The sequence below is a fragment of the Leptonychotes weddellii genome, chromosome 10 (genome assembly GCF_054177405.1).
Source record: "Leptonychotes weddellii isolate Sample4059 chromosome 10, ASM5417740v2, whole genome shotgun sequence".
Classification (NCBI taxonomy): Eukaryota; Metazoa; Chordata; class Mammalia; order Carnivora; family Phocidae; genus Leptonychotes; species Leptonychotes weddellii.
In genome coordinates, this window is record NC_138378.1 from 78,088,728 (window position 1) to 78,114,222 (window position 25,495).

Genomic DNA, 25,495 nt, shown 5'->3' on the forward strand with positions numbered 1-25,495 from the left:
CATGATGAGTCAGGCAGAAGACTATAGTCTCAAACCTCGGTGGTCCTGGGCCACAGGCCTCCTGGAAGCCCTCCATAAAATCAATGGCCCAGGTCTGACCAGGGCCGACAAAGCCTCTCAGGGTGCCACAGTTAGCAGCCTGCCCAAGAGCTTTACTCTTTGGGATGGAAAAAGACAAACTAGTCCCAACCCAAATTAAGCCCAGACTCAGGCTTCCCAAAGGCTCTAACCATCAATCTGATGGGCCCAAGATGGGGGTTCTTTATAGCAGGGACTCTCTTACCCACACATAACACCCCCTCCACACAAAGTACCCACCAAGGGTACTACTGGAGATAAAAACCAGAAAGGAAATAGTGGAGAATCATCTTGGGATTTTCAGACCCATGATGATCCATGTATGGCTTAACTGAGGGGAGACGGTTATAACGAGTTTCCTCATGTATTATGTTAAATTTTGCTTTGAGAATTTCCTCTTCAGTTATTTGGAAGCCTCTGGTGAAATCCCTCACCTCAAAGAGCACCCCTTGACAAAGGAGTATCAGGGGCTGTTGAAGTGTCTCGCACCACCCACCCCACCACCATCATTGCGCAAAGCAGGGTCCTCAGAGTAACCACAACACCCACTCTTTGAAGGCTTGCTCTAGGTCTGGAACTATACTAAGGCCTTTACAGACATGGTCTTATTTAATCTTATAATTCCATAATTATTATTGTGGCCTTTGTAGAAAGGAGGAAACAGGTTAAGTAACTTGCCTGCTAGTAAGTCACAGAACTGGGAATGAAAGCCATCTCCACTTTCAGAGACACTGGGCGGTCCTGCCTTCCCGAGAGGGCAGGGGCAGCTCCAGCCCAGGCTGCTGGGGAGGGCTGCAAGCTGACCCAAGCCTGGCGTGAGCACTGAGAGGCCTCCCAAGCCCAGCCCTAGCTCTCAAACCTCTAGCAGCCAAGAGAATGGAGGCCTGCAAAGGGCCGGCCTATTTCGTCAGGAGCTCTCCTACTGCTGTATGTACTTTGCCACCCACGGTACTGGGGCTTTCCCAGACTCAGGCTCTAAGTTCTGTATAGTCTCCCCGCCCAACCCCATCACATGACAGGCTCTTCAAGGATAGGGGACATCTTCCTGACCAGAGCTACCAGACACTGTTACCAAAAACCTCCCTCCACCATCACTGCTATTCAGTGACCAGCAGCCACGCCTAGGTGCTTTAACTGCATTCTCATTTCAGGCCTTACATCAATCTTGTAACACTAGCCCCATCTGACAGATGAGAAAACTGAGGCACCAAGAGTTTACTTGACTCACCAGAAGGCGAGTTTGAGACCGGAATCTATTTCTTGCAACTCCACAGCCCCCTCCTTGTAACCATGAGGCTGCCCTTCCCCAGTCAGGTTCTGTCTTGGCGACACAGGGCTGCCATCTCTCTTCCCAGAGACCACCACAGCTGGCTCCTGGCGTTAGAGTGAATACTGTTATTTTCCACCATTATCCAAAGCTGACGAGGGTACACCCTGGTCCTCTCCATCTTGCCCTCTCTCCACTGGGGAATGTGGAGACTCACTATCTTAGTAGCTCACTCCAGGGTGCTCCCAGGAAATGTCACCAGGAGTGGCCATTAAAATCAGAGGTGGGAGGTGGGGGCACCCCCCACCCTCTGTCAGTAGGTACACTGTGAGGTCCTGGAAGATCAGGCAGATTTCACGGACTTTTCCTCTGCCCACCAGGAGTGCCCCTCTCCTCTCCTGCCCCCTCCAGGTTCTATAAATTACCCGGGTCAACGCAACAGAGGAAAGCAGCGGGTAGGTGCAGAAAGATCCTGGTGGGAAAGATGACTTCTATAAAGTAAATTAAGGCTCCCCTTCAGATCAAGGGGTGGCAAGTCAAATTCTCCAAGAGGGACTGTCCTTGGCTGAAAATAGGCCCACCTGGGCCTACAAGCACTGACAGTTCAACTACGGAAGATCCAAAGGCCAAGAAGAAAGCAAGGGCAGAAACTGAAAAAGAATCAAAGCTCCCCCCACCCTAAGTCACTGACTTCACAAATCACAAAGGCCTTTCCCCACAAGCCTGTCGTCCCGGTCCCTCAGCCACCAGGGGTGTCATCTACCAGTCTGGTCAGATTAGCTGAGTGGTGGAGACTGAAGGACTAGGAAGGAAAGGGGTGGAATGAATTTGGGAACAGGAGCCGCTTTGGGAAAAGAAAGGGCTAAGAGACCCAAAGGAGAGCTTTCTGCCCCACCCCCAGCCCCTTGGCTTCCCTCAGCCAGAAAGGAAGGAGAGGACAGAAAAGGGGAGGGGAAAAAAACAAAACAAGGGCCAAACTATACCACATGATTCCACACCCAGCAACCAAACAGCAAGTCAGGAGAAAAGGAGAGGAAAAGGCCAGGGGCGGGGGAGATGGAGCCAGGTCACAGCCCTGCCTGGAACCTGCCCTATGCTAACCAGCTTCCCACTCCAGGCCGCAGAGCCACCAACGCCCTTTTCTACACATGTTTTGAAAAATGTTCAAGGTCAGATCCTTTCTAACCAAATCCTTCTCTCTTATGGGTCTGCACCAGGCTCATCCTTCTCCTCCAACAAGCCTTCCTAGATTTACTCAGATGCCATTCCACATGGGCAAACCTTTCCAGCACCTGTCCCCACCTAGGACACGCCCCTGCCCCCATCCCCTTACCCTCCCCATCCATGGCCCACTGGGTCCAGGGGAGGTTTCACCCCAGTTAACCCTTTAAATGATCCACAGCAGGTGGTCAGCCCTGGGGACTGGCTTTCAGATCCTGCCCAAGTCCAAACAGGAAATGGGGCTCCAAGTCTGAAGCCTTGATCTTAACACTGGGAAGGTTAAACACTGCCAAGATAAATGATTTAAAAACGCACAGGCCCTTCTAGGTGGAAGTGGCTGGGAGATTATCTCCTGCTGTGCATTAACCATGACGCTGCCTTCACCTCAAGCAGGACAGGCAGGACACTTGAAGGCTGACCGAAGGGTTTCCTTCCTTTAGTTAGGAGGCTCTCCTGCTTTCAGAACAGGGACACAGAGGGGCAGGGCTCCAGAGGCATCTGTCTCTAGGTGGCAGAGGGCATCCAAATACCAGGCAAAAAGCAGATGCCCTCTGCAGTCTCCAGATTTGGTGGGGCATCTCCGGTCAATCTCGCCCTCAAGTAGAACACTGCACCTTCCTTCCCCCACTCCCCGCGGGCCCGGCTTGGGGCAGGCGGCTGCAGTGCCCCTCCCCTTCCAGGAAAGGGAGACAGGCCCGGAGGCCCTAAGAATGGCCCCTAAATTTTCCTTCTTGAGGTTTCCACAGTCCAAGGGCCTCTGGATCCCACTCCTAACTTTACTTGGCAATCTACTCCTAAAGCTAGGCCACCAATCATACCTCCCCCTAGACTTCGCAAGGACACGCCAGCAACCAAACACAGACTGTCGCAAGGAAGGGGATCAGAAGGGGACCCAAAATGCAAAAGAGCAACTGGTCGGTTTACGCCCTTGAGCTCGCGGCAAAGGGCGCACCGCCCCGGCCAGAGGTTCGGGGTCCCGCTCCCCCGCCAGCCCCGCCCAGCGAGCTCTCCTTTAACCGTTTCCGCGCCCTCGGCGCCCCTCACTCACTGCGTATGCTGGGCGCGGCCTGCGCCGAAGACCTCATCCAGCGCCACCGTGGCCTGGCCCAGGAACTTGTCGACGCCGATGAGCGAGCGGTGCATGGTGGTGAGCACCAGCTGGCAGGCGGCGGCGGAGCCCGCGGCCCAGGGAGCCGGGCCCGCATCGGCCTCCTGCGCCCGCAGCAGGCCGTCCAGGGCACCGGGCGGCAGCTCGAAAGAGCACTCCTCGCGCCACTCCGGGCAGCCCGGCGTCTTCTCCACCACCGACGTGCTGTACTTCTCGCGGCCCACCTGGATCACCGTGTACGCGTCGCTGGTGCTGCCCGCTCCCGAGCTCTTGCCCCGCAGCCCGCGGGCCCGCAGCACAGTCACCTGGACGTGCGTGGGTAGCCAGCGGGAGGGCCCCGCCGCGGGCTCGGCGCCCCGCACCAGGGCCATGGCGGAGGAGGCGGCGGCGGACGAGGCCGGCAGACGCGGGCACAGACACGGGGACCGTGAGAGGAGCCGGGCAGCGGCGGAGGGCGGTCAGGAGCCGGCTCCGAGCGCCACGCCGCCGCCGCCACCCGGCCGCCGCAGCTGCGGGCTGGGCTGGGCCGAGCTGGCAGCCACCTCCCCGTCTCCCCGGCCGCCCGCCGCGCCGCGACGTCAGCGCCCCGCCTCCCGCCCCGCCCCGCCCCGCCCCGCGACCCAGACCCGCGAGGCGGTGCGGCAGTGCGGCGGTGCGGCGGGGGCGCTAGCTGTCGCGCCCTGGCACCGGCCTCCGCACACCCGCCTGCAGCTGAAGAGGGCGACGGGGACTAAGGGGTGGGGCGTGCGGCCTCCGCAGAGGGGTGGGCGGAGCTCCCGCGTTGGCCCCGCCCCGGGCTGGGGGCGCCCGCGGAACCCCACCTCGCTTGCGGGAGCTCGGCACCCTCTGCCGGGTATGAAAAGCCCGCTCCGCGTCTCCTGGCCAATCCCAAATCTTTCTTCGAGATGTCCCTGCTCCGAAAGCCCTGCCCTAAAACTGTCCCGGCCCGCCCCTCCTGGGATGGCCATCCCCTTGGCTCGGGCAAGTGGGTGTGGGGCGGGACCCCGCTACCCCCCTCATCTCGAGCCGCTCTCCGGGTCCTCCAGTCCGCCCCTGCCCGGGAAGATGCTGCGTGAAACCAGAACTGAGTCCCCCTCCGGCACGTGACAGTCGCGCATCAGCGAGCTGGAAGCCGGTGAGCTGCCGCCGCTTCCAACCTCCGCGCGCTTCAGGATCCCAATGATGCGGCGAGACCGCGGCCGCGGGAGGCCGGAGGGCTGGGCTCGCCCTCAGCGGACGCTGCGGTGGAGAGCCGGGTGATGAATAAATAAGTAACCACATCATTTAAGCTGGGGCTCCTGCGTCACCGGTTGGCGGAAATTATGGGCTCAGGAGAGAGGGTTTGAAACAATCCCTTCCACCCATTAAGTGCCTACTATGTGCCTCTCTGCAAATCACAGTGTCTTAACGCTTGGTTTATTATTAATAATGATAGCAATGGTTAGTAATTATAGATGCTGAATTTCGGCCAGTGCTGGCCCATGTACTTTATATACATTACCTCACTTTATCCTCAGAGCAACCCTCTGGGTGAGTGTGATTTTTTTTTTTTTTTAAAGATTTTATTTGACAGAGAGAGAGAGACAGCGAGAGAGGGAACACAAGCAGGGGGAGTGGGAGAGGGAGAAGAAGGCTTCCTGCGGAGCAGGGAGCCCGATGCGGGGCTCGATCCCAGGACCCTGGGATCATGACCTGAGCCCAAGGCAGACGCTTAACGACTGAGCCACCCAGGGCCCCGTGAGTGTGATTTTTATTCCTGTTTTCCGGAAGATTAAATTGCAGCTTAGAGAGGCTAAACTGCCCAAGATCCAAAATTGGCAAAGGTGGTACGTGAATCCACACAGATGACCCCATAGCCTGTACTTTTAAAATCATAATTTTTAAATAAAATATAACACATACAGCTAAAAAAAAAATCAAATAGGACAGAAGCACTTATGATGAAAAGCAAAAGTCTCCCTCTCACCCCTGGATCCAAAGAAAATCCACTTACGGTTATTGGGGTTTTCAAGCCTGGTGGGTACCTCCATCTCTCTACCTAAAATGCTTACACAGATGGATTTAGCAGGAACGCCATTATCTATTGCCTTCCTGCTGTGATAGATGGTATGTCTCACACCCACTTCCCTCCCTCCATTTTGTGTGGTTATCCTATTATTTTTAGTTCCTCTATTGGTTACCTTTATGGTGGAAACCTGTGTTTCTTCCTGGGAATACTCTCTGCAGTACCCCCCTTGACTTCCCGTGCAGTGAAAGAGGAAGAATCCCAACTCTGCTGGCCATGTTCTCCAGCAGAATATGGATGGAGGGAACCAGTCACTGGGGATCCGGGGGAACACACCCACCACAGGCCCAATCCTGACAGCCTGCCACCTTGCCCCTGCTTTCTGAAAACTGGGGTGGAGGGGTCCTGGGCACTGAGCCCCACGGTCCAACAGGCCTGTGCACAGCACCTATCTTTGGGACGGCCAGATCTGCCTATGGACTGTGGCTGTCTGCCACTTAGCAGCAAAAAGACCTGAAGATTAAACCAGTTCTCTAATCTCTACCAGCCTCATTTCCTCATCTAGAAAATAGGGATAATGATGCCTACTTCAAGCAGTTGCTGAAAAGATTGTGTGAGAAAATATGGTCAAAGATTTTAATGCAGTGGAGACCATCACAAATGATCTCAAGGCATGTGAACATCATACACAGCTTTTCTTTTGATTATAAAAGTAACTTGGAAAATACAGAAAAATATAAAGAAGGAAAAACAAATAGATCATAACCTCACCATCCAGAAATAAACACTTAACAGTTTGTTGTGTTTCTATCAAATCTTTTCACTACACTCTGCTGTTGATTTGTATGCGTTATGGTTGTGAGGCAACTGTGATGGGCTTTGGAGTCCTGGTTCTACCGTTTACATGTATTGTCTCGTTGACCCCTAAAGACAACCATTTTAAGGCAAGTGCTATTGCTACCCTCAGCTTGGGTGACTTTCTCCAAGTTTCTAAATGGCAAATCGCAGAGAATGGACTTGAACTCAAGTCTGAGTGATTATTGCCTGTGGCACTCTGCTCTCACACTAGCCTGTTGGTCGTATAGGCACTGCATCATTTGGGGCTGATAAAGCAGGAAATGTTGTCATACCCACTTCACAGATGAAGAAATTGAGGTATAAAAAATGTTAACCAACTTAACCAGGGTTGCACTCAGGATGAAGCTCCAACTTTAAGAATGGATTCCCCGGGGCGCCTGGGTGGCTCAGCTGGTTAAGCGACTGCCTTCTGCTCAGGTCATGATCCTGGAGTCCCTGGATCGAGTCCCGCATCCGGCTCCCTGCTCGGCGAGGAGCCTGCTTCTCCCTCTAACCCTCCCCCCTCTCATGTACTCTCTCTCTCTCTCTCATTCTCGCTCTCTCAAAAAAATAAATAAATCTTTAAAAAAAAAAAAAAAAGAATGGATTCCCCAAGGGCTGTGCAAATGAAGACATCCTTACCAAACTGCAACTAACATATATTAGTCACCCTTCTTTAATGGTTCCATTTCATCTGCTTCCTAGTTCTCTAACATGACTAGGCGACTAGGCGGCTGCCTCCTCCCCCCTCTCCCCCACCTCCCCCATGGAGTAGCAAGGCTGCAGGAAAAGGGCAAAAGAGAACTCAGATGGGCTACTCCCGCTCTCCTTCCTCCTGCCCTGGCCCACGCAGTTTGGCAAGCTCAGGCTTGCTGGCCTGGGATTGCAGCCATAGGAGGGCAGTGAAGCCAGGCAGGGCTCCCCTGCAGGTCACTTGGCCCTAGGAGGAAGGGGCGGGGTCTTTTAGCTATCTGTGGTTGAGAAAAGAGCAGAAAACTCTGAAGACACTAAAGTCTTGACCACCCAGGGGTGTTTCCTCCTCAAAAAATGAGACCACCAACACCCCCATCCCCTGCAGCCTGCCATGAGGGTTAGTCAGAGGACACTCTGGCTTCCTCTGCCTCCCTAGGGCTGGGTGTGCTCATGCCTTCCTGGGCCTCTCTAGTCCATTAGGGATAGTTCTTGCTATAAAAAAAGTGCTCCTTTGTATAATTTCCACTTGTTGCTTCTCTTTGCAGTACCATAAAAGCCCATTCGCCCTTCCACATAGGTACTTCAAATATCTTTGCCTGGCTCTTTAGGCTACATTTCTTCCTGTTCTTTACCTCTCCTTTCCAGCATCTGTTTTCTGGGCCCCTCACCATAACAGAGTCACACAACCCAGGTTCAGATTCTAATGCCACCACTCCCCAGCATTATAAACTTAGGAAAATCACTAAATTCCACTAAGTCTCAGTTTCTGCATCTATACAATGGGCCTAATAACAGAAGTCGACTCATAGGGTTAATATGAGAGCTATCTCAACACACACTAAGCAGTAATGAGTATTATCACCTTAGAAATCTTGGCCGAAAGCAAAAACTTGTACATCCTTGTTTCTTTTGCATTCCTCTGATTGCCAATGAGATTGAACATTTTTTCAGTTATTAGTCATTTATATTTCCTTTTACTGAATTGTCTATTCTCTGAATTGTCTATCTTCCATGCTCATTTTTCTTTGAAGTCTTAATTTCCTATTAATTTATATTAACGCTTTCTATGTTAAGAATAACACTTTGTCTTGGGCGCCTGGGTGGCTCAGTCAGTTAAGTGTCTGCCTTCGGCTCAGGTCATGGTCTCAGGGTCCTAGGATCAAGCCCCGCATTATCTGGCTCCCTGCTCAGCGGGGAGTCTGCTTCTCCCTCTGGCTCCGCCCCTCCCCCTGCTCATGCTCACGCTCTCTCTCTCAAATAAATAAATAAATCTTTTTTTAAAAAAAGAATAACACTGGGTGCCTGGGTGGCTCAGTTGGTTAAGCAACTGCCTTCGGCTCAGGTCATGATCCTGGAGTCCCAGGATCGAGTCCCGCATCGGGCTCCCTGCTCAGCGAGGAGCCTGCTTCTCCCTCTGACCCTCCCCCCTCTCATGTACTCTCTCTCTCTCATTCTCGCTCTCTCAAATCAATAAATAAATCTTAAAAAAAAAAAAGAATAACACTTTGTCTTTTATATTTTTTGCAAATAAGTTTGACAAAGTAAGTTATGTGGTCAAATCCTTGAATTTCCTCTATTGTTTCAAGGTTAAGTTCTTCCACACTCACGGGTCCAATAATATCCACTCATATTTTCTCTCGCTTTTAAGTTGTTTGTCTTTTTCTTTGTTCTTTCATTATCTTTCAATTCTTCTACATACTATTTTAGTGAGTGATTTGAAAATCTAACCCTCCCGCCCTCGACAACAGTCCATGCTTCCCAATACTTATTGCAAAACACTATCCCTTTGCCATTGGTTTTCTCATATACATTCTTATATATACTGTAGACAGAGTCTGAATTTTGTGTTCTATTCCACTGAGATTTCTATCTTGCTGCCAGTGCCATTCTGTTTTAATTGTCATTGCCTTTTTAATGCATTATTACAATAGAAGAGCAAATCTTCACTCATTTCTTTTTTTCAAAGATTTTATTGCTACTCTCACACATCTTAGGTGGATGTGTATTCATCCACCTAAGATCTAATGCTTTTTGGAATTGTAAGAGAAATTGTTATGAGAAAAATTGGCATCATTACAAACAGTAACCATTTAAAATCATGGTATACTCCCTAAAATTTGGAATAAGATAAGGATGTCCTCTCTCCACTTCTATTCAGTATTATGCTAGAGGTTGTAGCGAGGGCAATTAGGCAAGAAAAATAAATAAAAGCTATCCAGATTGGAAAGGAAGGATAAAGCTATCTCTATTTGCAGATTATCTTATAAATAGACAATCCTAAGGAATCCGCTAAGAAACTATTAGAACTAATAAATGGGTTCAGCAAGGTTACAGGATACTGGGTGAAAATATTAAAATCAATTATATTTCTACACACTAGCAATAAATAATTGAAAATAAAACTAAGAAAACAATTCCAGGGGTGTCTGGGTAGTATATTCAGTTAAGCCTCTGACTCTTGGTTTCAGCTCAGGTAGTGATGTCAGGGTCTTGGGATTGAACCCCATATAGTGCTCCACACCTAGCATGGAGTCTGCTTGGGATTCTCTCTCTCCTCCCCCTCTGCCCCTCCCCTCCACCCCCACCACCACACTCTCTCTCTCTAAATCTTTAAAAAAAAATCTATTTATAAGAGCATCAAAAAATAAAATACTAAAAAATGAATTTAACAAAAGAAGTGTAAAACTTGTACACTGAAAACTATAAAACATCAATGAAAGAAATTAACAAAGACCTAAATAAATGGAAAGACATTCCATGTTCATGGATGGAAGGCAACATTGTTAAGATAGCAATACTCCTCCAAATGATCTACAGATTCAACACATTCCCCAACAAAATCCCAGTTGCTATTTTTGTAAGAAAGTGACAAGCTGGTCCTAAAAAACATATGGAAATGCAAGGTACTCAGAATTGCCAAATAAATCTTGAAAAAGAAGAAAAAGTTGGGGGATTCATACTTCCTGATTTCAAAACTTAATTATAAATCAGGACAGTATGGTACTGGCATAAGGATAGACATATAGAGCAGTGGAATAAAATTGAGGTTCCAGGGTGCCTGGGTGGCACAGTCGTTAAGCAACTGCCTTCGGCTCAGGTCATGATCCTGAAGTCCTGGGATCGAGTCCCACATAAGGCTCCTGGCTCAGCAGGGAGCCTGCTTCTCCCTCTCCCACTCCCCCTGCTTGTGTTCCCTCTCTCACTGTCTCTGTCGAAAAATAAATTTAAAAATCTTTAAAAAAAAAAAAAAGAATTGAGAGTCTAGAAATAAACCCTTACATTTATGGCCAATTCATTTTTCAACAAAGGTGCCAAGACCTTTGATGAGCCTTTTCAACAACTGGTGCTGGGACAGCTAGAAATTCACATGCAAAAGAATTAAGTTGAACCCCTTCCTTCCACCATACACAAAAATTAACTCAAAATAGATCATAGACCTAAATGGAAGCACTAAAACAATAAAACCCTCAGAAGAAAAAGAAGTAAATCTTCATGACCTTGGGTTAGGTAAAGCCTTCTTAGAGAGAACACCAAAAGCAAGCAACCAAAGAAAAAAAATAGATAGAAAATAATAAACTAGACTTCGTCAAAACTAAAAGCTTTTGTGCTTCAAAGAACACCATTAAGAAAGTAAAAAGATAATTTGCGGGATGGGAGAAAATATTTGTAAATCATACATCTGATAAGAGACTAGTATCTGGAATATATAAAGAAGTCTCACAGTTCAACAATAGAAAGATAACCCAACCTGAAAAAAGGGCAAATGATTTGAATAGATATTCCCTAAAGAAGATGGACAAATGGCCAATATGCGCATGAAAAGAAACCAAAAACATTAGCCATTAGGAAATGTAAATTAAAACCACAATGAGATACCACTTCATACCCACTAGAATGGATATAACAAAAAGGACAGAGGGCGCCTGGGTGGCTCAGTTGGTTAAGCGACTGCCTTCGGCTCAGGTCATGATCCTGGAGTCCCGGGATCGAGTCCCGCATCGGGCTCCCTGCTCGGCAGGGAGTCTGCTTCTCCCTCTGACCCTCCCCCCTCTCATGCGCGCTCTCTCTCTATCTCATTCTCTCTCTCAAATAAATAAATAAAATCTTTAAAAAAAAAAAAAAAAGGACAGATAATAACAAGTGTTGTCAGGATGTGGAGACACTGGAGCCCTCATACATTGCTGGTGGGAATGCAAAAGGGTGCAGATGCTTTGCAAAACAGTTTGGCGGTTCCTCAAATAGTTAAATTTGGGAGTTATCATATGACCCAGCAATTTCATCAGAATAGAAATACACAGATATACACCCAGCAGAAATGAAAACAGGCATCCACATAAAAAGTTGTGTGAATGTTCATTCCCAGATTCCTACCCCAAACCTACAAACCAATCACCACCTATATTTCTCCTATCTTGGAGGAAGAGCTGTTCCTATGTGCTTACTTTCCTTTCCCTCTCTTCGCCTTGGGGCAGTCCAGTTTCCATCTCCTCCTTCATTTTGGTATTTCTCATCCATTGGCTCCTTCCTCTCATCATATAAATATGTTCAAGTCCCTCCCAAGAAAAACAGAGAAAACTCCCTCTCACTATCAGCCTCTGTCATGTCCTCCTCTCCATCAGGTTTCCTGAAGATGATTTACCCTCCTAGTCTCTCTCCCCTCACTTCTCCATTCACACCCCAAACCACTGCAGCCTGGCTCTCCATGCTAACACCCATTCCTGATTGCAAAATCCCAAGGCCTTCCTTCAGTCCTTATCTTACTTGACCTCTCTTTGGCGTTCAGTAGTTAAGCACTGCCTTCTCCAAACTCCCTCAACCCCACTCTCTGCCTCAGGCTCCATTCTTCCATGCTTTTGCTCCTGCCTCTCCCTCAACCCACTACCTCTGGATCTCCTTCAAGGGCTTCTCTTCCCCATTTCTTAACATTGGTTTATTTCTCAGCCTTCCCTTTTTTCACTCTTCAGACTCTCCCTGGAGATTCACCTCTACACACATGGTTTTATCCACCCTGTATGTGTTCCCAACTCCCACATGTCTATTTCCAGCCCAGTCCTCTTTCCTGAACCCCAGATCCACACTTACAACTGCCAAGCAACATCCACAGACGCTTCCAACTCAACAAGTTCATATGAATTTGGTAAGGCTGCCATAACAAAATGCCACAGACTGGGTGGTTTAAACCACACAAACTTATTTTTTCACAATTCTGGAGGCTACAAGTACAAGATCAAGGTGCTGACAAGTTAGTTTCTTCCAAGACCTCTCTCCTTGGCGTGCAGGTGGCCGTTTCCTTGCTGCATTCTCACATGGCTGTCCCTGGGTCTATGTGCTGTCTGTGTCCTAATCTTCTGTTCTCATAAAGGACACCAGTCACTTTGGATTTGATAGGACCCATCCATATGACTTCATTTTTACCTTAATCACCTCTGTAAAGGCCCGCTCTCCAAATACAGTCACAATCCGAGGTACTGGGAGTAAGGACTTCAACACAGGAATTGGTAAGGAACACAATTCAGCTCACGACAAAGTTAAAAGTTGTACTCACCATCTTCCCCACCTCCAGCAGCTCCTTCTTCTGTAGTCCCTCTTTGGTGAACCCCTCAAGGCTCTAACCAGAAACCTAGAAGGTAGTGTTTCTTCTTCAAAGGTGGGCCTAAGCAGAGGTGCTCTTACCAAACCTAGAGGCTGCAGAGGGCATCTGCCTCTTGCCTGCTTCCCAGATGCCATATGGAGGAAAGCCATTAAAGACTACTAGGATTGTCAGAAGGGACTCAGAAGCCAACTTGAGAAGCTTCCACTGGCCAAAGGTACAATAAATAGAGCACGACCAAGGATAATGATCAATGGATTGAAATATATTAAATATATTTAAATCCACGATTTCATAATGATTTTTTAAGGTTAAATTTCTCACCATGAGAAGATGCTAAGAAAAAATTTTTGGAGGTTCTAGTACAGCTATTCATACACCCTTGACAGAAGGATCGTCCTTCTCTGTCAGAAAAGGTTATCCTATTCTACTGAGAGACCAAGTGCACGGCTTCAGAAGGCACACGCATGGAGTGGTCTGGGAGGAAGGGGACACCCATCTGGCTGGCCAGATTAGACAAATCAACCCTGGCGATCAATGGGTTGACAGATGTTGCTTTATTTTGAAAACCGCTAAATAAAGGGAAAGAATCCTGCCCCTTCTATAGGAATTGTAACACTAGGTAACAAAATAGTAAATGAGAAGGCTCTCTTTATGAAAGTGTTCCAGCAAATGAATGAAGAAGAAATGACTGAATTGGAGTATCACCATCTCCAGCCCCTAATGAATAAGTAGATCCAGGCAGTGATTATCAATGGCTGCTGAATCACACCGAAAGAAATAACCAGAAATTATATGCCTCCTAATAGAAGAACACACCACCAACTATGAAGTAGTCTTGTCCAAAAAGTCTAACCAGAATCTGATCAAGCCTCTTTACAGGAACTATATGGATAGAGAAAAATGTGAATGACTCAGAGATACAATCAGCAAAAACCAGCCTGCTGAAAACCACAGGATAAACAATCCAGTTTTTTCAAAAAGAACATTGCAAGGAAAAAAGAGCTAGAAGAGGAACCTAGAAACAAGAAAAATACATTTTAAAAAATAAGTAAACATAACAAGTAAACAAGTAAATGTATTTTTTAAAATACATTTTAAAAAATAAGACTGGGGTTCCTGGGTGCCCCAGTCAGTTAAGCATCTGGCTCTTGGTTTCGGCTCAGGTCATGATCTCGGGGTTGTGAGATAGAGCCCCGCGTTGGGCTCTGCGCTCAGCACGGAGTCTGCTCCTTCTCTCTCTGCTCCTCCCCCTGCTCGATCTCTCTCTCAAAAATAAATAAATAAAATCTTTTAAAAAAATTAGTAAACACACCAATAGCAATGAGCACATCCACCACCCAGATCATGGTTTCTAAGGATCATTCTTTAGGAAAAAGAACAAGACTCCTTTGAGAAATGATTCCAGGACTAGGGCAATTAAAAATCATGAAGGTGGTACATGCATGAGAACAGTTTGCTTATTTTACAGATGACTAAAACCAAGGCAAGGAAGAGTTTTTCTCAAGGTCCTATAGCTTGAGAGTGGCCAAGCATGAATGAAGCCTCTGACCACCTTGGTCTCCTGCTGGAGAAATTCCTAGGTTTCATTCCTAGCTCCTGGTGGCTAAAGAGGACAGACTAGATAGTAGGAATTTGGATGTGGGCACCAGGTGGCCTGTTTGGAGTCACAGAAGAGTGTGGGAAAGAAGGAAGAAACCAAATGGAACAGAGAAGGCTGGAGTGCGATAATAAGCCTTCAATTCAGTCTGGGCTGCCAATGCCTTAAAATTTTGTTTTAAATTTTGGGATAATACTAGATTTTACAGAAAAGCTGCAAAGATAATACAGAGAGTTCCCGTACACTCTTCACCTAGCTTCTGTTAATGTTAACATTTTACAAATACATTTGTCCAAACTAAGAAACCAATAGAAACCAACAATATCATTAACTAGGCTACAAACTTTATTCAGATTTCACCAATTTTTCCATTAACATAATTTTTTCTGTCCCAGGTTCCAGTCCAGGATCCCATACTGTATTTGGTCATCATGTTTCCTTCATCTCCTCCCACCTGTGATGTTTACTTGATAGTAATTCATTAAAAGGTATTTGCTTTATTTGATTTTCAGAATTTGTGTTATATTTAACAACAAATTAAAAATAAAATAAAACAAAACAAAATTGTAATGGTTTCTCATTGCTTTTAGAATAAGGGCAGCCATCCTCAGTCTGGCCAGCAAGACCCAAATGACCTGATGCCAACCCACCTCTACAGCCTCTCCTTGCTTCACAGTGGTCTAATCAAGCCGTCCTCCTTCTAGTCTCTTGTATTTTACCTTGCTCCCTTCTGCCACAGGGCTTTTGCAACTGCTGTTTCTTCTGCCTGGCACACTCTCCTCTCCTCTTTGCCAAGGTAGCTCCTACTCTTCTGTGGATATCATTCCAGCATCCCTCTGTCAATCCAGCTTTGCCTGGCCTCCCTAGCTGGGTAGAATCTCCTTACCACAGGCTCTCATTATTGTCCCCAAGGGCAACGCTATACTGGTTTGGGTGGCTATTTGCTTTCACATCTCTCTCCCTGCTTGCCCATAAGGTCCATGAGAGCAGGGACCACATTGTCTAATTCATCTCCATCCTCAGCTTCCTCCACAGTGCCTGACATGTAGTAGGTACTCAATTATATTTGTTGATTTCAAAATGAACAAAAAGCCTAAAACATGCCCAAGAGGTAGGGGAGTAAGGGAGAGAGAAAAGGGGAATTTCCACAGTATTTGTAGCTTACTTATTTCTTTTTCATGGAGATGGGGATGAAAGCCAATAGATGGTGGTTGTGTGTGAAGTTGCCACTAAAAACTTCTTAGAAGGGCAAATCCCAGTAAGTCAGAAGATGACCCTTTTGTTTCTGCTGGGTACCTGGAGGAGTTCCAGATGAAGAAAGTTGGCCTAGGAGCTAAGTTTTTCAGGAGACCTGGGGAACCTGAATTGCTGTGTAGAGTGAAAATTTCAAGTTTCCGAGAGTCATCTACCAGTCCAGGAGGGAAGGGAAGGTAGGACAGATCTGAGGGGGATAGCAGAGTGAGCAAAACTGCAAGAGGTATGTGCTTTTAAGCCTTACTTTTGTTATTAATTTATAATTTTGAGCATTATGGGCAGATGACATTACTGGTATGTAATTGATTCTGTGAAATTTATTACAGCTCCTTTTATGGCCAATGCAAATGTTCTTCCTGTGCTCAAAAAGAATATGAATTCTCTCATTCTCTCTTGGGTGTGGAATTCCATTATACCTAATACCTCAAATGTAGTAGTTGTATTTTTAGATCTTCAATATCTCTATTTTTTGTCTGCTTGCTCTGTTGGTTTCTGAGAGGAGTGACTTCTCCTCTTTGCAGTTATACAGGCTTAAGGATATTTATTTAAAAGTTAAAAAATGAAGGGCGCCTGGGTGGCTCAGTTGGTTAAGCGACTGCCTTCGGCTCAGGTCATGATCCCAGGGTCCTGGGATCGAGTCCCACATTGGGCTCCCTGCTGAGCAGGGAGTCTGCTTCTCCCTCTGACCCTCTTCCCTCTCGTGCTCTCTATCTCTCATTCTCTCTCTCAAATAAATAAATAAAATCTAAAAAAAAAAAAAGTTAAAAAATGAAGATTAATATTTAAAAGTTATACATTTTTCAAATTTTGGGGGGTAGGGAGAAACAATAAAGAAAACAGACCTGAAAGCAAATGATGGAAAGCAGCAAGGGCATATTAAAAAACAATCTGAAATTATAAAAGATGACAAGAGAAAATCTATCTATCTTTATAACAATAACTGAATAGGAGAAACTGGCCGACTCAAAAAAATACTTTCACATACGGTTTAAAAATGCAAAAATATATTATCAATAAAAGATATACCTAAAACAAAGTTGCTCAAGGAGTTTGAGAGTAGAAGAAAAGAAAATCTCAGTGGGTTTTAAAATAACTTGACGTTATTGACTCTAAAGTATATTCAGAAGAATATAACAAGTATTTGTTGAGAGTAACAAGTATTTGTTGAGAGCCTACCAGGTACCAGGCATGTGTTATAAAGCTGCAATGATTAAGACAATGTGGGGTGGGGCGCCTGGGTGGCTCAGTCGTTAAGCGTCTGCCTTCAGCTCAGGTCATGATCCCAGGGTCCTGGGATCGAGTCCCACATCGGGCTCCCTGCTCGGCGGGAAGCCTGCTTCTCCCTCTCCCACTCCCCCTGCTTGTGTTCCTGCTCTATCTTTCTCTCTGTCAAATAAATAAAATAAAATCTTTAAAAAAAAAAAAAAAGACAATGTGGGGTGGAGCCAGAAGCAGGCAAATGGTCAGCAGGAACAGAATAGAGTCTGGAAACAGTCTTATACTTGTGTAAAGAATTTAATCTGTGATAAAGATGGTATTTCTAATATGTAGGAAAAGGACAACTTTAATTTCCATCTGTAAAAAACTATAGTAATAGGAGCACCTGGATGGCTCAGTCGGTAGAGCATGCAACTCTTGATCTTGGGGTTGTGAGTTCAAGTCCCACATTGGGTATACAGATTACTTAAAAATAAAGAAGTAAAAAACTTTAAAAAATAATAGTAATAAATATTAAACACAAAGTTAGAGTTCCAATTCATAAAAAAAATGATGCTTGATAGGTTAAAGATCTGGACAGTAACACCTCACTCAAGTAATAGAATAAAATATAGGAGTTTTTTGTTTTTTGTTTTTTAATATTCAGGGCTCTACCTGAACTGCTCAAAGAATTTGAATAAACAGTTCACAGGGGAAATACAAAGGGCAACTAAACATATGAAAAAACGCTTAACCTCACTACTAGTTTAAAATTACAAATTAGCACAACAGTGGTATCAGCGTGGGGGGCCAAAGGACACCTTGGTGTGAGTCTGAACTGGTACAGACTTCTTGAAGATCAATTCAGCAGTACCCATCAACAATTTAAAATGGGTCATCCCTTTAATCTGGCAATTCCATTTCTAGGAATTTACCCTGTGGAAATCCTCACACAAGTGTTCAAAGATCTGGGGTGCCTGGGTGGCTGGCTCAGTTAAGCATCTGACTCTCGGTTTCGGCTGAGGTCATGATCTCAGGGTGGTGAGATCAAGCCCCATGTCAGGCTCCACACTCAGCGCAGAGTCTGCTTGAGAGTCTCTCTCTCTCTCACCCTCTGCCCCTCCCCCTGCTCTCTCTCTCCCTAAAATAAATAAATTAAAAAAAAAAAAAAAACAAGTGTTCAAAGATCTTTGTATAAGGGTGTTCATTTCCGGATGATTAAAAACAGCAAACCACTTGGGGTGGAGCCGGACTATCCATTAACAGAGATGAAGCGGTCACAGCACATGAAAGAAGGCCAGGAATTCTGTGGGCTGCTGAAGAAAGGGGAGCTGTGCGTTCAGCGTCCCTCATCTCAGAGCCAGCCTCCCCACCCTGGGCCCTGTGCTGAGGAAAACTTCCCTCTGCAGAGACCTTGGCCTCAGAATCCCAGAGGACTCAGCCTGTCAGTCCCCGTCCGGAAGGAGCTGTGGTCTCCTAGCATTGGGCCTTCCTTGTGTTCCTGGACATCACCTCTGCTGACTGACTTCACCTTTATCTTGAGAAAAACCCTTAAGCCTTGGACCTTTCGGTTTGGCAAATTATAAAGATACGTCCGGGCGCCTGGGTGGCTCAGTTGGTTAAGTGACTGCCTTCGGCTCAGGTCATGATCCTGGAGTCCCGGGATCAAGTCCCACATCGGGCTCCCTGCTCAGTGGGGGGTCTGCTTCTCCCTCTGACCCTCCTCCCTCTCATGCTCTCTGTCTCTCATTCTCTCTCTCAAATAAATAAATAAAATCTTTAAAAAAAATTAAAAAAAAAGATACGTCCAACATCCTATTTTAAATACAAGGTTCAAAACAGTAAGAAGCCCTTCGTATTTAAAATTGTTAGGGATGGGGGCGCCTGGGTGGCTCAGTTGGTTAAGCGACTGCCTTCGGCTCAGGTCATGATCCTGGAGTCCCGGGATCGAGTCCCGCATCGGGCTCCTTGCTCGGCGGGGAGTCTGCTTCTCCCTCTGACCCTCGCCCCTCTCATGCTCTCTCGCTCTATCTCATTCTCTCTCAAATAAATAAATAAAATCTTTAAAAAATAAAAATAAAAAAATAAAATTGTTAGGGATGGAGGGGGAGAAAGCATCTTTGTAAATGGTTCCCTTTTGTTCATTATTGATTCAACAAATGTGGGACAGATGACACAGCCTCTCAAGAAGCTCCTCCCATGAGGAGAGGGACTCTCATGAGGGAGACAGTAACTACATAACGCCAAACATATCAAACTGCAAATGACAAGGGAGAGCGTAGGATTATGGGAGTCTGTACTATAGGGTTCTACGTGGGGAACTATACAGGGAATACAGGGGAACTTCAGTCAGGTTGGGAGGCCAGGGAAGGATTCCCTGAGGAAATTACATTAGGCAAGACCAGAGAAAGACGAGAAGTGGAAAAGAATCCCACGAGAATTTGCACAAAGAAGAAAGGGTTTGTGCAAAGGTCCAAGACAGGGAATGGCTGGGAGTGTTTATGCCATTCTGAGTATTAAGGCTGGTGTGGCCTGAGCACTGAGTGGGATGGTGAGAGAGAAAGGCAGAAGCTACCCTGCCAGGATCTGTGGACCACTTTAATGACATGGAATTTTCTACTAAGGGCAATGCAAAACTATTTATGGATTAGGAAAATGTTTCTTTTTAACAAATAATATTCACACCGGGCAGGGTCTGCAGCCATGTTTTAGGCAAGGGGGTGGGTATACCCTGGTCAAAGCAGTTACCACAGGACATTGGGAGGAGAGCCAGGAAGGCAGCCAGTGTCCTGAGGCGAATTTCCTCTTCAGAATGGAGACCCCTGAGCGGCCTCACTGGAGGTGCCGAAGCCTTTGTGGGGTGGCTTTCCGAGGCTGTGCAGAAGCTACAGTCCAGACGCTGGGAGGTGCGCTGACGAGGCCTAGGGTGTCCTTGGGTAGGGCAGGGATGTGGCAGGTGGGTAGGTTTCTGGAAAGCTGTGAGTCTTTCCGAAGGGGCCAGGTCAGAGTGTGGAAAGACTGACATTAGCATCTGACCTGAGAAAGGACTGCAGGAGCCCAGGCCTTCATGGTGTTGGGCTTTGCTGTCCGTCTCATCTTTTGGAGGGATAGGAGAGCGGGAGTGCCCAGAAAGGAGCTCAAGTGGAGGCACTTGGCTTTTGAATACTGGAGCATTCTAATACCTACTTTTAAGATTTCTTTCTCGTGCCTTGTAATTCACCCAGGATTTCAGCGAAATCTGCCAACCTCTCACCTGTGCGGAAGCAAATCACCAAAAGGGTCTGTGTTCACATCTCAGACTCAAGAACAGCTTCCCCAATGGCCCCCTCCTGCCTCCCTTCAGAGGCTTCCAAGATGCTAACGGCACCTTTCAAGAGAGGGTAAATGGGGCGCCTGGGTGGCTCAGTTGGTTAAGCGACTGCCTTCGGCTCAGGTCATGATCCTGGAGTCCCGGGATCGAGTCCCGGGATCGAGTCCCGCATCGGGCTCCCTGCTCGGCAGGGAGTCTGCTTCTCCCTCTGACCCTCCTCCCTCTGATGCTCTCTGTCTCTCATTCTCTCTCTCTCAAATAAATAAATAAATAAATAAATCTTTTAAAAAAAAGAGGGTAAATGGATCAGTGGAAAAAACAAGCCAAGTGTGAACGTGAGAGACTCCCCCACCCTTTCTATTCTAGAAAGGCCAGCAGCTTGACAGACAAAATGAGTCCCTGTGATAATGCGAACAAGGGCTTTTCAGTCAGCAGATGCTCTAAGTGACACAGGATGAACTAATTAGGCGGCTTCATAAGTGACCCCTCTTTCCTTCTTGACCTTCTCAAAAAGGAGATCATTCTAATCTATGCTAGTGAGGAAGATGCTGCATTCAGGGCCATGTCCTCAGATGCAGAAAGCTATGGTAACCAGTCTGAAGGAGGAGGCACCACTCTCCTATGCCTATCGGAGCCAGGCAGATAGAGGGGCAAGCGGATCACGGGAAGACAGCGAAGCCGATGGAACATGACCCAGTTCGGGGTGATCACTATTACGTTGATGGGGAAGATCTATGCTGCCTCATTTTCCCATTAAAAAAAAACACACACATAAATCCAGATATAATGTGAAATTTAAAAGTTTTTGTTTTTCCAACTAATTCAAAATTTATAAAATATATACTAAATCTGTTTGAGGTTGGCTATTAAATAGTTTCCTATGGCACTGTAACAAATTACCACAAACTTGGGGACCTGAAGCAGCAGAAACGTATTCCCTTACCATTCTAGAGGCCAGGAGTTCGCCATCAGTTTCACTGGGCTAAAGTCAGGGCGTCAGCAAGGCTGCTCTCCTTTTGGAGGCCCTAGGGGAGAATCCACTTCCTTGCACTTCCTAACTTCTGGAGGAAGCCTGTGTTCCGGGGCTCATGACTCCTTCCTCAGCCTCTTGCTTCCAAATTCTCAGCTCTTACCTCCCCCTACCTCCACCTTACAAAGGCACTTGTGATTACATGGAGGGCCTACTGATCTGGATAATCCAGAATAACCTTCCCATTTCTAGACCCTTAACTTAATCATACCTGCGAAGTCTCGTTTGCCATTTAAGATTATACTCACAGGTTCCAGGGATTAGGATCTGAATATCTTTGGAGCCATTATTCAGCCCATCACAGGTTTGCAGGTGGATATAGCCCTCAGATTTGAACCTATCACAAAGTTTCCCCCAGCTAGAATAAAATATCCCTAAATTATCCCAATCCTCTGGTCCCTGAACGTATGATCCTTTTTTTTAATGGCTTTATCGGAGTTTTTTATTTTTTTAATTAACATATAATGTATTATTTGTTTTAGGGGTACAGGTCTGTGATTCATCAGTCTTATATAATACCCAGTGCTCATTTTACAACACATACCCTCCCCAATGTCCATCACCCAGTTACCCCATCCCTCGAACCCCCTCCCCTCCAGCAACCCTCAGTTTGTTTCCTAAGATTAAGAGTCTCTTATGGTTTGTCTCCCTCGCTGGTTTCATCTTGTTTCATTTTTTTCCTCTCTTCTCCTATGATCCTCTGCCTTGTTTCTTAAATTCCACATACCAGTTGGATCATATGATAATTGTCTTTCTCTGATTGACTTATTTCCCTTAGCATAATACCCTCTAGTTCCATCCACGTCATTGCAAATGGCAAGATTTCGTTTTTGATGGCTGCGTAATATTCCATTGTGTGTGTGTGTGTGTGTGTGTGTACACACACACACACACACACACCACATCTTCTTTATCCATTCACTTGTCGATGGACATCTGGGCTCTTTCCATAGTTTGGCTATTGTGGACATTGCTGCTATAAACACTGGGGTGCAGGTGCCCCTTCAGATCACTACATTTGTATCTTTGGGGTAAATACCCAGTGGTACAACTGCTGGGCCATAGGATAGCTCTATTTTCAACTTTTTGAGGAACCTCCATACAGTTTTCCAGAGTGGCTGCACCAGCTTGCGTTCCCACCAGCAGTGTAGGAGGATTCCCCTTTCTCCGCATCCTCGCCAGCATCTGTTGTTTCCAGACTTTGCCATTCTGACTGGTGTGAGGTGGTATCTCACTGTGGTTTTGATTTGTACTTCCCTGATGCTGAGTGATGTTGAGCACTCTTCCAAGTGTCTGTTGGCCATTTGGATGTCTTCTTTGCAGAAATGTCTGTTTGTGTCTTCTGCCCATTTCTTGCTCGGATTATTTGTTCTTTGGGTGTTGAGTTTGATAAGTTCTTTCTAGATTTTGGATACTAGCCCTTTATCTGATATGTCATTTGCAAATATCTTTTCCCATTCTGTCGGCTGTCTTTTGATTTTGTTGTCTCTTTCCTTTGCTGTGCAAAAGCTTTTTATCTTGATGAAGTCCCAAGAGTTCATTTTTGTCTTTGTTTCCCTTGCCTTTAGAGACATGTTTTGCAAGAAGTTGCTGCAGCCAAGGTTGAAGAGGTTGCTGCCTATATTCTCCTCAAGGATATTGATGGATTCCTGTCTCACATTTAGGTCTTTCATCCATTTTGAGTCTATCTTTGTGTGTGGTGTAAGTTTCATTCTTCTGCATATGGTTGTCCCATTTTCCCAACACCATTTGTTGAAGAGACTGTCTTTTTCCCATTGAATATCCTTGGCACCTCTACCAAAAATAAATTGACCTCACATGTGAGGGCTTCTTTCTTTTTTTTTTTTTTAAGATTTTATTTATTTATTTTTTTGTCAGAGAGAGAGAGCACAAGCAGGGGGAGCGGCAGGCAGAGCAGGTAGAGGGAGAAGCAGGCTCTCCGCCAAGCAAGGAGCCCGATGTGGGACTCGATCCCAGGATCCTGGGATCATGACCTGAGCCGAAGGCAGACGCTTAACCGACTGAGCCACCCAGGCATCCCGTGAGGGCTTATTTCTGACTCTCAATTCTAGTCCATTGGTCTATACGCCCATCTTACTACCCATACCACATTGTTTTGATTACTGTAGTTTTGTAGTAAGTTTTGCACTCAGAAAGTGTGAGTCCTCCAACTTTGTTCTTTTTCAAAAATTTTTTAGCTGTTCTGGATCCTTTGTATTTCCACATTGGTTATAGAATTAGTTTGTCAATTTCTACAAAAAAGGCAGCTGGGACTTGGTTAGGGATTGCATTAAATTTGTAGATCAATGTGGGCAGTATTACCATCTTAACAATTGTAGTTTTTTGTGAATTTCTTAGGATTTTCTATATACAGGACCATGTCATCTGTGAGTATAATTTTATTTCTTTTCCAATGTGGATAACTTTATTTTTTTTTACTTTTTGGCCTTGTCACACTGTCTAAAACCTCCAGTATAATGTTGATTAAAAGTGGCAAAAGCACACATCCTTGCCTTGTTCCTATGGAGAAACATTCAGTCTTTCACCATTATGTATAATGTTGACTGTAGGTTTTGGTTAGATATACTTTATCAAGTTGAGAAAGTCCTCTTTCATTCCTAGCTTAAGAGCTTTTATCATTAATGGATGTTGGATTCTGTTGAATGTTTTTTTCTACATCTATTGAGATGATCATATGGTTTTTGTCCCTTATTTTATTAATACGGTAATTTACCAGGGTGCCTGGGTGGCTCAGTTGTTCAGTGTCTGCCTTTGGCCCGGGTCATGGTCCCAGGGTCCTGGGATCGAGCCCTGCATTGGGCTCCCTGCCCTGTGGGAGGCCTGCTTCTCCCTCTTCTGCTCTCCCTGCTCGTGTTCCCTCTCTTGCTGTGTCTCTCTGTCAAGTAAATAAATAAAATCTTTAAAAAAAAATTGTGATTTACCTTAACTGATTTTCAGATGTTTTTTGTTTTTCGTTTTTTTTTAAAGATTTATTTATTTATTTGACAGAGAGAGAGACAGCGAGAGAGGGAACACAGCAAGGGGAGTGGGAGAGGGAGAAGCAGGCTTCCGGCTGAGCAGGGAGCCCAATGCGGGGCTTGATCCCAGGACCCTGGGATCATGACCTGAGCCAAAGGCAGACGCTTAACGACTGAGCCACCCAGGCGCCCCTGATTTTCAGATGTTAAACGGACCTTACACTCTTGGGATAAAGGACACTTGGTCATGATATAGAATTCTTTTTATATATTACTGAATTTTATTTGCTAATATTGTGTTAAGGACTTTTGTATCTACATTCATAAGAACATACAGTTTCATAGAGTGAGTTGGGAAGTATTTCCTTCTGCTCCACTTTATAAAAGAATTTGTGAAAGATGGGTACTACGTCACCATTAAATATCTGATAGAATTCACCAGTGAAATATTCTGGGAATCATCTCTTTTTTAACAGGAAGATTTTAAGTACTATTCTTTACTTGCTATAGATCTATTCAGATTTTCTATTTCTTCTTGATTCAATTTTCATAATCTATATCTTGCTAGGAATTTGTCCATTTCAACCAAGTTATTGAATTTGTAATGTTCCCTTATATTGTTTTTATTTCTGTAGGGTCAGTAATGATTTTGTAATTTATATTTTCTTCTTTTTTTTTTTTATCTTGGTCAGCCTAAATAAAGATCTGTCAATTTTATTAATCTTTTTTAAAAAAACCCAACTTTTTGTTTTATCAATTTTTGTCTCTTGTTTTTCTGTTTCACTTATTTATACTCTAATCTTTGTTATTTTCCTCTTTCTCCTTGCTTTAGACTTAATTGGCTCCTTTTTTCTAGGTTCTTAAAGTGGAAGCTTAAGTTATTGATATGAGACCATTTTTCTTTTCTAATACAGGTGTTTAAAGCTATACATTTCCCTATAAATGCTTCTTTTGCTGCATCTCATAAATTTCATTCGATATGTCAAATTTTCTTTTTTATTCAGCTCAAAAGATTAATAATTTTCCTTGTGGTTTCTTCTTTGACCCATGGGTTATATCAAAATGTGTTGTTTAATTTCCAAGTACTTGAGGATTTTCCAAATTTCTATCTATACTTCCAATCCACTATCAATTTAGTATTGTCTAGAATATTAATTTTGGACTATCATAAATGTACTTCCTCTTTTTCCTTTTTTTAATCTTAAGTTTGTTGTTCTTGCTATTGTTTAGACGACAGAAAATTTTACCAACGTATCAAATCACTCTTACTCTATATATTTCTTGCAAAGTCTCCTGGATTTGTGTCTCTTCTTGTTTGTGTGTTGCC

The 25,495-nt window shown here is 45.4% G+C and overlaps 1 protein-coding gene across 4 annotated transcripts in view; it reads right to left on the reverse strand.

Moving 5' to 3' along the window:
* Positions 1-4,365, reverse strand: part of RAB11FIP5 (RAB11 family interacting protein 5) — a 36,855-nt gene extending 32,490 nt beyond the window's left edge. Inside the window, exon 1 of one of the 4 annotated variants that reach the window (XM_081833671.1) lies at positions 3,615-4,365. In XM_081833671.1, the coding sequence (XP_081689797.1) occupies positions 3,615-4,045 (431 nt within the window). In that variant the 5' untranslated portion in view covers positions 4,046-4,365. The remainder of the gene's footprint in view (positions 1-3,614) is intronic. The other 3 variants (XM_081833673.1, XM_081833674.1, XM_081833675.1) reach the window with 3 other exon arrangements.
* Between the last annotated feature and the right edge of the window lie 21,130 nt (positions 4,366-25,495).